This window comes from Coregonus clupeaformis, chromosome 17 (genome assembly GCF_020615455.1).
Source record: "Coregonus clupeaformis isolate EN_2021a chromosome 17, ASM2061545v1, whole genome shotgun sequence".
Lineage (NCBI taxonomy): Eukaryota > Metazoa > Chordata > Actinopteri > Salmoniformes > Salmonidae > Coregonus > Coregonus clupeaformis.
This window is the reverse complement of record NC_059208.1, coordinates 43726600-43739528: the sequence shown is the minus strand read 5'-3', so window position 1 is coordinate 43739528 and position 12929 is coordinate 43726600. Positions and strand designations below refer to the sequence as shown.

The 12929-nt window shown below is 44.6% G+C and overlaps 1 protein-coding gene across 4 annotated transcripts in view; it reads left to right on the top strand.

The window, feature by feature from the left end:
• The window catches only part of LOC121586492 (collagen alpha-1(XIV) chain), a 110794-nt gene that overhangs the window by 75221 nt on the left and 22644 nt on the right, over positions 1 to 12929 (top strand). For all 4 annotated transcript variants that reach the window (XM_041903208.2, XM_041903209.2, XM_041903211.2 and 1 more), the window contains 3 exons: positions 573 to 715; positions 1025 to 1134; positions 12062 to 12220. In XM_041903208.2, coding sequence (XP_041759142.2) covers positions 573 to 715; positions 1025 to 1134; positions 12062 to 12220 — 412 coding nt within the window. The remainder of the gene's footprint in view (positions 1 to 572; positions 716 to 1024; positions 1135 to 12061; positions 12221 to 12929) is intronic.

Sequence of the window (12929 nt, the reverse complement as noted above, 5' to 3'; positions counted from 1 at the left end):
TTAGTAGGTGCTCTTGTCCAAAGTGACAAAACGTCAGTGAGTACAATGATACAGGCTGCTTAACACAAGTACATGACACTTCATAGGACCTTTAAGACAATGTATTTAAGTACTGGCAACACTTACCCAATGATAACATAAACATCACCTTATAGCATACAACTAACCCTACTCCCCTGAATTGAATCCTCTTTTCCTGTCATGTGGCCTGAAAATGCTGTTATTACAATGAAGAGGTGGTGATAATAACAGACAGCTGGCCTCACCTGGTGTATTTCCTCTCCTTTATCTGCAACAATCCCCACAACACATCACAGAAAGCATAGTGATTTTGTGTTTCATTCTCAAATTATAATGCAGCAAATGTGGTCCAAATACAGTATGAAGAAACAATAGCTTCCTGCTCCTAACCTCTCTTTTAGAATTGAATTACACTATTGAAATAATTTAATTGGTAAGTTGAAACAGCTTTTGAAATGGTTTCTAATAACAGTTGAACTGTGAAGGTGCTACAACAAAAGCCATTGTATGTTCAGACTAGAGCCTATTGTTCTGTGAACTTTCCACCCCAGGTTTTTCCACCCCGAGGGCTTGCCCTCTGATTACACCATCACCATGCTGTTCCGCCTGCTGCCTGAAACCCCCAAGGAGCCCTTTGCATTGTGGGAGATTCTCAACAAGGACAACGAGCCCCTGGTGGGCGTCATCCTGGACAGTAAGTAGAATGCCGGGGGACTGGCCTGGGACTTAGCTGGGACCGTGTGTCAAGTTCCCACTGTTTGGTTGCTGTCACAAGAGACACAAAGCAATGGATATTTATTTATCCAGGTGTCTCTGCTCATTTATCAATTGTGAGCAGCACAAACATTTTCTCAATGTAGGCTACATTTTCAAAAGCTATCCCATTGCTCAGATTGCACAATGTCTACTAAACCCTCCATGCCTCCTCTATTTGAAACGAGAACATTCCTCACTATATTCGAGTTGTACTGTATACTGGCAAACGTTCTCTTTCCAACTCTAGACGGTGGCAAGACCCTCACCTTCTTCAACCACGACTATAAAGGACAGTTTCAGACTGTGACCTTCGAGGGACCTGAGATCAAGAAGCTCTTCTATGGCAGTTTTCACAAGGTCAGAGTTCAAAAGCACTCCTTGTTGTCTCACTTCCTCAGTGCAAACACTGCTACAACATCACCCTAACACCTCAGTGAAGGTCCTGCTTGCTGGCTATAAGCCAGCTTGTTGAGTGATGTTAAGTCACTCTTGTCTGGCTGTCAGTGTAGCTTACAATACCTTAGGCCTGAGACATGGCTGTAGACTCCTATGTTCTCAGGGCTAACAATACCGTTGCCCACATGCATGGCCTGCTGCTCAAGTGAATGAGGATATGCTTTTTCTCTTCACTGGCACAGTTATCTGATAGTGTATTCAGGTCACCCACTTGCCAATGTCATAATCATCCTCTGTCTATGAATGCCAAAACTTTGCTTGGTAACTGACATTATCATCCATGAGTGAGATGTAGGCCTCCTGTAGCTCAGTTGGTAGAGCATAGCGCTTGCAACACCAGTGTTGTGGGTTCGATTCCCACGGGGGGCCAGTATGAAAAATGTATGCACTCACTAACTGTAAGTCGCTCTGGATAAGAGCGTCTTTTAAATGACTAAAATGTAAATGTAGCACCTGAAACAAACACCTACCTTTTTTGGAGCAGTTTGTAAATCACTTATGTTTTGACTGTTCAAATTGTTTAAACTTTTTGGCTGCACAATAGAAGTAGTATATGTCATTTAGCAGATGCTTTTATTAAATGCAACTTACAATCATGCGTACATACATTTTACGTGTAGGTGGCCCCAGTGGGAATCGAACCCACAACCCTTGGCATTGCAAGTGCCACGCTCTACCAACTGTGTCACACAGGACCACTAAACAGTGTGTAGCTGTACCATTTAATATATACTATGGGTAATACAGTGCCATTATGATGTTCACAAGGAATGGCCTTCATATTTAACCTGCTATCTGCTGAAATAATTTATTTTATTTTAGAAAATGCAAACCATGTGGAATGAAGCTGGCACCCCAAATATTGTCAAGATAATATATTCATATTTGAATCATAGCCACTTCCAAACAAGCTAAACCAACTAAACTATGCAGGGAAGAGGAACTTGATGTGACTGAAAGTGACTATGACCTGTATTCAACTAACCCACTGTTGCCTTTTTCCTTAGCAAATTATCACCAGTGATTACTGCAATTCTTTCCCCTGCCAATCCATAAGTATTCTTGTGTCATCTTGTCAGCACTTTGGTGATAATGTGGCAACATTTTAGATTACCTCTCAAGAAGACTTGATTGATGGCTAGATACTTTGCTGACTCCCTGCATTGCAGTAGGTTTAGAATTAGTTGCCTAATTCGAATGATTCATCAGGAATCTGTTTTTGTAGGAAAAAAAGGTGTAAATGCAAAGGAAATGCTACAGTTCCATCCTTATCAGAGCTTTAGCATTGTAATGCACCCAATGTCAATTAAAGCTGAAAGTGCTGTTTCATAAAGACACACATTTACAGTTGATAATCAGGTAGAATAGATACACTACATGGCAAGAAGTATGTGGACACCCCTTCAAATTAGTGGATTCGGCTATTTCAGCCACACCTGTTGCTGACAGGTGCATCAAATCGAGCACACAGCCATGCAATCTCCATAGACAAATATTGGCAGTAGATTGGCCTGTACTGAAGAGCTCAGGGACTTTCAACGTGGCACCGTCATAGCATGCCACCTTTCCAACAAGTCAGTTCTTCACATTTCTGCCCTGTAAGTGCTGTTATTGTGAAGTAGAAACATCTAGGAGCAACAATGGCTCAGCCACGAAGTGGTAGGCCACACAAGCTCATAGAACGGGACCGCTGAGTGCTGAAGTGCGTAGCGCGTAAAAATTGTCTGTCCTCGGTTGCAACACTCACTACCGAGTTCCAAACTGCCTCTGGAAGCAACATCAGCACAATAACTGTTCGTCGGGAGCTTCATGAAATGGGTTTCCATGGCCGAGCAGCCACACACAAGCCTAAGGTCACCATGCGCAATGCCAAGCGTCAGCTGGAGTGGTGTAAAGCTCGCCGCCATTGGACTCTGGAGCAGTGGAAATGCGTTCTCTGGAGTGATGAATCACGCTTCACCATCTGGCAGTCCGACGGACGAATCTGGGTTTGGCAGATGCCAGGAGAATGCTTCCTGCCCGAATGCATAGTGCCAACTGTAAAGTTTGGTAGAGGAGGAATAATGGTCTGGGGCTGTTTTTCATGGTTCGGGCTAGGCCCCTTAGTTCCAGTGAAGATACATTTTAATGCTACAGCATACAATGACATTCTAGACAATTCTGTGCTTCCAACTTTGTGGCAACAGTTTGGGGAAGGTCCTTTCCTGTTTCAGCATGACAATGCCCCTGTGCACAAAGTGAGGTCCATACAGAAATGGTTTGTCGAGATCGGTGTGTAAGAACTTGACTGGCCTCCACAGCAATGTTCCCTCTAAGCTGCACGCGGGCATGCAGTAGCCCCGAGACTGCCGCGCAGAGCTCAGAAGAAACATCAGCCCACGGAGAGAAGCACAAAATTGAACTTCACTCAACTTTCTAGACTTTTCCGTGTTAGTTAACACTATCAACGTTTCCCTTTACTGTGGCAATTGTTATCGAATCAATGTAATATTAGCCACTTTCAATGTAACATACCGAAACAAAACTAACTATACAAGAGATTTTGTTGTAGGCATCGGAGTAGGATTCTATTGTGCATCACTAGGGCTGTTGCGGTGACCGTATTACCGCCACACCGGCGGTCATGAGTCATGAGTCATGAAGGCAGTCAAATTCCATGTGACTGTTTAGTCACGGTAATTAGGCTTCTCCAAGCTCTGATGCTGCTGATGGTCATTAGTAGCCTACCAAACTTGCTAACTGCCTGGTACTCAGCACTCTATTGTCCCTCTAATCACTCTGACATCAATGCAAATGTAATCGAAAATCACTTCATGAGAGCCCATGAGCTGATGTTGCGCAACATTTATATAGGCTATGCAATTGCACGAGAAAACAGTGATTGCCTCTACTAAAAAGAGGAAGATCCCATCAGCTTTCTATAGACTAGGCCTACTATATTTATTTCTCAACTTTCCTAATATTAAGCACATTGTTTATCTTTATAACAGGAGTATAGCCTACCTGGCTGGCATGAAAATGAACCACAGGAAAAGCATCCTCCATTTGCTATTTAAGTGCATTGATTACATGTATTTTATCCCGCTGCCCCTGTTTCGATACAGGTGCATGATTAATGTTCCATTCTAAATCAAAACAAATTTCACACATATATATTATTTAGTATATGTAAAGACAAGATTAAATCAAGAATAGTCTGATGGGTGACAATATTAGCCTATCACTTGTTAATTTCTATATTATCACTTGTGAATAATAAACAGCAGTTTTTTTGCGACTTTTTCGAATCATAGTCGCACACCTCATTTAGCCTAGCTCATGTTTTGATAAGGTTTGTATCACAACTAAAGTGGCCAAATAACTTCTTAAAATTAAGCACATTAATCCGCTTTACAAGGGGTTTAGAACCTAACTGGCATACATAAGCAGCACGAGTTTCAAGTTTGGGGAAGATAATTTTCACCATAAACATGCACCTTTATAATAAAAGCATTACATGCATAATCGCATTTGCGGTCACTTTTGATAATGGTGTTTTCCCGCTAATGTAACATTCGCGCTTATAGCATAATGCCATGTGCGCATTGCTGCGCTTATGTGAAGAAATAGCCTAATAGATTTTCAACATTTTAAGCTAAACGTTCTGATCTGTTGCGTCAGCCATATTGCGTAGAAAATGTTTTTTTGATGCTAGTGGTTGTATTAATTTAGGATTTATTGCACCCCACAACTGTCCCAGACTATGTTTGGAATATTTATTTCTCGCACAGAATAGAATAGGTCGACTTTTGTACTATGGGGGAGAGTAGATTGACATAGGCTAGTGCTTTTGCTGTTCGTTAGGCCTACTCATCTTGTTGGCTGACGAAAAGTAAATGTGGACAGTTCTTCCAATATCTTCAATATGCACTTCGGAATTGGATAAGGACGCGCGCCGTTGCGTCCCCGATGTTTTTGTCTTCACTTGTAGCCTGTGAGAAAGACCCGATCACGTGACGGAGAGCCGTGTGAGTGAGAGGCGTTTCGAATTGCGCAGCACACTAAGGGAAAAGGGCACAACGCAGTACTCCGGGCCGCAAAAGGCATGCTTGTCAAAATTGTGAATGAGAGACTATTGGAGTGTGTACAGCCTGCGCAAAAAACAAAGCAGAGCTCATGCCTTTCAAGCAACTTTTTCAAAATCATCATAAGTCTCATCATGCAGCCTTACAATGTATTAAAAATCAAAACATTTAGCTAAACGTTTGTAGAACAAGTAAAGTTACATTCATAATTCTAAATTAAGCATATAGGAGTACCTATTTCTTTGTTAACCGCTCAACACAGAATAGCCGCATGTGCGCACTCACTCAAATCATTTGGATAAAATATTTACATTTTATTCAGCTTTGTTCAATTGTATTCTTCATACTATAAAATAATGCCACGGAATTATCAGCAAATCTTGTCTGCTAAATGAACTAGTGTAGCCCACAGCCATTTGGCATAGCCACATCAGGACCTAACTGTCACAAGTGTAGAGAGGAGTAGGCAGGAGGCAGTCGCAGGTTTAGAACTACTGAATTTATTAAAGCACCATAGCTTAAAGCAGGACGAAACCAACAGTGCTAAATATAAAGTACTCAGGAAATAGTAGGAGAGATTCTTCTCAGGAAAACAAGCAACATATACAATGACCGACAAAGACAAATGGCAGAGGGAGTATATATACAGTGATAGAGTGGGGATTGGAACCAGGTGTGTGTAATGATGACGAGACAAGTCCGGGGTTGATGAGTGAAGGGCGTTTGCCAGCAGTAGGTTCAGCAGCAGCTAGAAGGCCGGTGATGCCGAACGCCTGAGCTGGACAGGAGGGGAAGTCAAAGCGAATGCTGGTGTGACACTAACATAAGGACAACTCAGAGTATGCTATTCTTTTCTTCTGAATAGACTACATTTTCTTCATATCATGCTTCTTTAGACCTGTCTAAAATAAAGAATGGATTTATTGTGAAGGTGTAGGTTATATTACATGGATTTATTCTACTTTTTAAAATGGCTTGTAGGTGTTATGAGAATTATTTAACTAACTATTTCTGTGTCTCTGTGCGTCTCCCAAAAGGTTGTAATGCTTTTGGATCAAGAAACGGACAGAGTCCCGGTCTGCATAGTCAGGCCTTTATTCATTGAGAATTCTGTTATCACAATTTCAGAGTCCATCTTTTATACACACACGTCATACAAAAATCCCTCCCCTCTTTAGGCGGGTTGTAGTTTTGCACTTGAAAATTGCTCTCCTAACCATCAGGTCACACACACACACACACACACACACATACACACACACACACACACACACACACATACATACACACACATACATACACACACACACATGTTCTTATCATAGTCTCTCTCCTCCCTAAATTGGGAGGCCTCTTTATCTTGGTTTCTCAGTTGCCTGTAGACAGTTCTCCTTGTCCTTTGTTGTCTGGCCTAACTCTTACTCACATTGCTAAATAGTGTGATGTCACGAGAGGCTGTGTCCTGGAGGGACGTTACATCCCCCTGAGGTGGCTGCAAACCCAGACAGCTATGGCTCCATCTGCTGGTATGGTCGGGAACTCCACCCCTCTATGGCCAATCTTCCCACGCAGCTGAAACAAATGAGGAGCTGATGAGCTGAAGGTTTGGGAAGGGAAGAGACACAGTCTCCAACCTGGGCTCTCTGGAGGACAAGAGTGCTGCACGTCCACTTCCATGAGGAATATAAGGATTTGGAGATACTTACCTTTGGGAAATACTCACCTTTGGATATATGCACCTGTGGAAATACGTGAGAGACATTTGGAAGGACTTTTGCTGGGTTGGCCACTAGCTGCAACGTGGACTACAGTAAGGCTGGGGAAAAGTTATCTGAGCGAGTGAGAATTATGATTTTGGATGTGGAAGAGACATCCCTGAACTGTTAACCCTTAAAGAGCCACAAGAGAACAGAATTTTTGTTATATTTTCGTTAATTTCCCCAAGACCTATAATAAAATCCTTGTTTTGTTTGAACCTTGTCTCCTTGCACTACTTGAGCAATCCCGCTGAAAGCTGTGTAGCCTCTCGTGACGTCACAGATGGTGGAGAATACGGGCACGCTCAGCGTTAATAGTGCATGTCAGAGGAGGATACCGAAGGTTTGATCACCCAGTTTTCCAAGTTGGCCGTAGGCTCCCCGCCCGACTGAAATGGAGGACATATTGAAAGCCCTTGTTGCTGGCCAGCAAGCCCAGATGCAAGCAAACGTGGCTCTCTTGGAGGAGCAAAAGAAAGCCAACCTTCTGAAGGCAGAGGAGTTGCAGTTGCAGAGACAGAGGGTGGTCCAAAATACCCGCCCAATAAAGGCAAGTGACTTTATATCTAAGATGGGAGCTACTGATGACATTGAGGCATACCTGCATGCATTTGAGGCCACGGCCACTAGGGAAGCCTGGCCCAAGCGACAGTGGGTTGGTCTGTTAGCCCCCTTTCTAACCGGGGAATCGCTGAATGCTGTCCGGGACCTGGGCCCTGACCAGGTTACTGACTATGATGCCCTGAAGTCTGAGATCCTCAGCAGATATGGACTCACAAAGTTTGGTATGGCCCAGCGCTTTCACAGCTGGACCTTCCAACCAGACCAACCTCCTCGGGCGCAGATGCATGAACTTGTCCGAATCGCAAGGAAATGGCTGGATCCGCAGAGGAATACAGCAGCGGCGGTGGTGGAGGCCGTTGTGGTGGATCGTTACCCTACGCGCCCTGCCTTATGAGGCAAAACGGTTCATCAGTCAACAGGCCTTGACCACGGCTGATCTGACCGTGGAAGCTGTGGAAAAGTACCAGGCCACAGCGGAGATGCTGAATGCTTCCCGAAAAGACCCCAGGAGTGCGGCCCCACCACAAATGGGAAGAACCCGTCCAAAGGACCCCAAGGTCTCGAACCCAGCCACGTCAGGACTTATCCCGGCTCCAGGGGGAGCCAGAAACCAGACGGGTCCAAGAAGAGTACACCAGGAGGGGGAAACTCGACAGTGTTACCGGTGTGGGGAGATGGGACATATCTCCTGGCAGTGTGGGAAACCAGCCGATGAACCTATGCCCACTGCGGAGTCCTCCAGCTCAGCACCCACACACCGTTTTGCCTCGCTCTTGGGAGTCGTAGATGGCGGCCCAGATCGACCCCCCACCTGCCCGGTAACTGTGAATCACCATGATGTGGAGGCCTTACTGGATTCTGGTAGCCGGGCCACCCTGGTGCGTAAGGATTTGGTGGGCCCAACGTGTCTGACCCCGGGGAAAGTCCTCCCAGTTTCCTGTGTCCATGGGGACACCAGAGAATACCCCATTACTGAACTTACAATGACCAGCACACGGGGAACCATACACACGACGGCGGGGGTGGTTGATTCCCTCCCCGTCCCTGTCCTAATTGGACGAGACTGCCCAGCCTTTTACCCACTCTGGAGAGAGTCTCAGGAGAGGATAACTCGAGTACCTCGGAAACGGAGAGGCAAGACTCATCCTGGGGAAGGCTCCGGTGCAATCCTCCGAGTTACTCACTCCCGCCCGGGCTCTGATAGGGATGGCAGGTGCCCAGACCGACACAGAGACGGAGCTACAGAATCTGGACAAAGAACTGTCTGGTCTGAAGGGGACCGCTGAGAGGTATCGTTTGTTAAAGCAACAGTTAGACATGAAGACAGAAGAGTTAGATATCCTCCAGGCTAAACTCCAACAGAGCTCCTTCCCTAAGCAACAGGAGGAGCTGGAGAGGCTGCGCAGGACCATCGAGGAGTGTGAGGAGACCCTGCGCAGTAGTAAGGAGGTCCAGAAGAAGGCAGAGGAGAAGTACAAGGTGTTGGAGAACAAGATGAAGAATGCGGAGGCAGAGAGAGAGAAGGAACTGAAAGCTGCTCAACAGAAGCTAAACTCTGCTAAAACCAAGGCTGATGCGTTCAGTAAGAAACTCAAGGAGAGACAACAGGAGGCTGAGTCCCTGGTCCTAGAGTTGGAGGAGTTGAAGAGAGAGCAGTCTGGCAAGCACCACGGCAATGCGGACGCCCTCTCCCGGCGTGATGCCTTCTTCGCTGCCTTTACCCGACGAGGACGTCGGTCCCGAGGAGGGGGATGTGTGATGTCACGAGAGGCTGTGTCCTGGAGGGACGTTACATCCCCCTGAGGTGGCTGCAAACCCAGACAGCTATGGCTCCATCTGCTGGTATGGTCGGGAACTCCACCCCTCTATGGCCAATCTTCCCACGCAGCTGAAACAAATGAGGAGCTGATGAGCTGAAGGTTTGGGAAGGGAAGAGACACAGTCTCCAACCTGGGCTCTCTGGAGGACAAGAGTGCTGCACGTCCACTTCCATGAGGAATATAAGGATTTGGAGATACTTACCTTTGGGAAATACTCACCTTTGGATATATGCACCTGTGGAAATACGTGAGAGACATTTGGAAGGACTTTTTGCTGGGTTGGCCACTAGCTGCAACGTGGACTACAGTAAGGCTGGGGAAAAGTTATCTGAGCGAGTGAGAATTATGATTTTGGATGTGGAAGAGACATCCCTGAACTGTTAACCCTTAAAGAGCCACAAGAGAACAGAATTTTGTTATATTTTCGTTAATTTCCCAAGACCTATAATAAAATCCTTGTTTTGTTTGAACCTTGTCTCCTTGCACTACTTGAGCAATCCCGCTGAAAGCTGTGTAGCCTCTCGTGACGTCACAATAGTAACACAATGTCATAATCTTTACTGGTTCTACACTCACACATTACCAGGTAGTAGATTCTAACACATCTCACACAGTTTCGGAGTGTAATAATTAGTCACTACTATATATACAGGTACCCCCCTGTATATATAGCCTCCCTACTGTTATTTTATTTGACTTATGCTCTTTTTTTCTCAACACTTTTTGTTGTTGCACTGTTGGTTAAGGGCTGTAAGTAAGCATTTCACTGTAATGTCTGCACCTGTTGTATTCGGCGCATGTGACCAATAAAATGTGATTTGATTTGAAAGTACTAATCATACTTAAAACAAGAACATTTCACTATATTTAAGGGTGGAACATTTAGTCATTACTTTTAACCTGTATATATTTTAATTTCTATATCAGTAGGCTATGTGTGGAAGCCAGGAGATGCTAAATGTGTTTATGTTAATTAACGGTCAATTATCGTGAGTCCGACAGTTGTTTGCTTTACAATCACCGGCTGACAAAATTTTGTGACCGCCACTGCCCTATGCATGACCCAGCCCATACTCTACATAGACCAGTGCGGCATAGCCAATCAGCGCTGCAGTAGACCATTGCCATATATGGATCTGTGAGTAGATGCGCTTGTTTTGAGATCAAAGCAAGAGCTGCATGTAGACACGTGCAGATTTTGTTCATATCCTTTGCTATTTAGTGAGTTATTAGCCAAGTTATAGATCATTTGTAGTCAGCAAAAGGGGAGTGATTGCTTCCTACAAGAGCAACTTTGAAAAGTTAGTCAGGTAAAGAGCTTTTTTTTTTGTCTTAAAGGGGCTGTGTTGTATTTTGAGACAGGCTTGAATAAGCTAAGTAGCCAATAGGCAGAGGGTAGCATCATTTGTCAGATTATCTGTAATAATGGTATGGGAACAACAACATTTTCAGTCACCTCCTTGTCTGAAGGACAGGTGAATAAACAGGTTAATGTCAAGCCCTGCATGTTTTTTTCAAAAGCCTCATGGAATGTAGGCCTACATTGAACTCCACACATTGGATGCTATTGTAGGCTGAATGATAGAACAGATATTTCCATGTTAAAATGTTATGGGATGCATTTTCTCCATTGTTTTTTATGGTAGGCCACTCTGGTAGGCCTACATTATGAGTGTTCACAGTAAACACGCGCTGGAAGTTGCACAGAATTTTCACAACGTTCAATTTTGCGCTCAGCAGACCTGAAATTTGCTCAGTGCGGAAAAACATTTGAGGGAACATTGCTGCACAGTGCCCTGACCTCAACCCCATCGAACACCTTTGAAATGAATTGGAACGCCGACTGCGAGCCAGGCCTAATTGCCCAACATCAGTGCCCGACCTCACTAATGCTCTTGTGGCTGAATGGAAGCAAGTCCCCTCAGCAACGTTCCAACATTTGTGGAAAGCCTTCCCAGAAGAGTGGAGGGTGTGGTAGCAGCAGAGGGGGGACCAACTCCATATTAATGCCCATGATTTTGGAATGAGATGTTCAACGAGCAGGTGTCCACATACTTTTGGTCATGTAGTGTATGTGATGTTGCTAATGTCTTGAAATTCCCCCATATATTTCCCCATGAGACATCCCATTTCCAACGAAGCATACAGTAGAAGCTTGATGTGTCAAAGGTAGAAAAAAAGCAAATATTTTATTTGTCACAAAAACGTCTGAAATCACCCAACTTCAAAACTGACTCTCGTTTCAGATGACTGGTGGAATTCTCACGCAGAAATATGTCAGAAATTATAGAGCAGACCTTATTTTACAGCCTGTGTCTCTTTGAACCGCTGTCTGTGTTCTGGACTTTTGGAAAAAATATATTGAGACTCACACATAAGACGTTTCAATCCCACTGCATCTGTTCCAAACAGACCTGGGTTAAAATACTATTTTAAATAATTTAGGATCATTTAGCTGTGTTTAGGATTGAGCTTGCCTGGCGCAATGGAACCAATAGAATAGCCACAAAAGTGTAAACCCTGCCTAACTGGAACTCCAGGCAGGCTTTGGCAAATGCTCAAAGTATTTGAAAGATTTAAAATAGTATTTGAACCCAGGTCTGGTTCTTAATATTCCCTGTAGCTGCATGTGGCTATTAGCAAGACCAGCGCCAAGGCTGTCATCGACTGTAAGCTGGTGGGGGAAAAGGCCATCAACGCGGCGGGCAACATCACCACAGACGGCCTGGAGGTGCTGGGACGCATGGTTCGCTCCCGGGGGAAGAAGGACAACTCTGCACCGGTAAGCCCCATAGTCAGATAAATGCAACATGCAACAATTTCAAAGATTTTACTGAGTTACAGTAAAGGAAATCAGTCAATTTAAATAAATAAATTAAGCCCTAATCTATGGGTTTCACATGACTGGGAATACAAATATGCATCTGTTGGTCACAGATACCTTTAAAAAAAGGTAGGGGTGTGGATCAGAAAACCAGTCTGTATCTGGTGTGACCACCATCTGCCTCATGCAGCGCGACACATCTCCTTTGCATAGAGTTGACCAGGCTGTTGATTTTGGCCTGTGGAATGTTGTCCCACTCCTCTTCAATGGCTGTGCGAAGTTGCTGGATATTGGCAGGAACTGGAACACACTGTCGTACACGTCGATCCAGAGTATCCCAAACATGCTCAATGGGTGACATGTCTGGTGAGTATGCAGGCCATGGAAGAACTTGGACATTTTCAGCTTCCAGGAATTGTGTACAGATCCTTGCGACATAGGGCCATGCATTATCATGCTAAAACATGAGGTGATGGCGGCAGATTAATGGCATGACAATGGGCCTCAGGATCACGTCACGGTATCTCTGTGCATTAAAATTGGCATAGATAAAATGCAATTGTGTTCATTGTCCATAGCTTATGCCTGTCCATACCATAACTCCACCGCCACCATGAGGCACTCTGTTAAAAACGTTGACATGCACTCTGTTCACAACGTTGACATC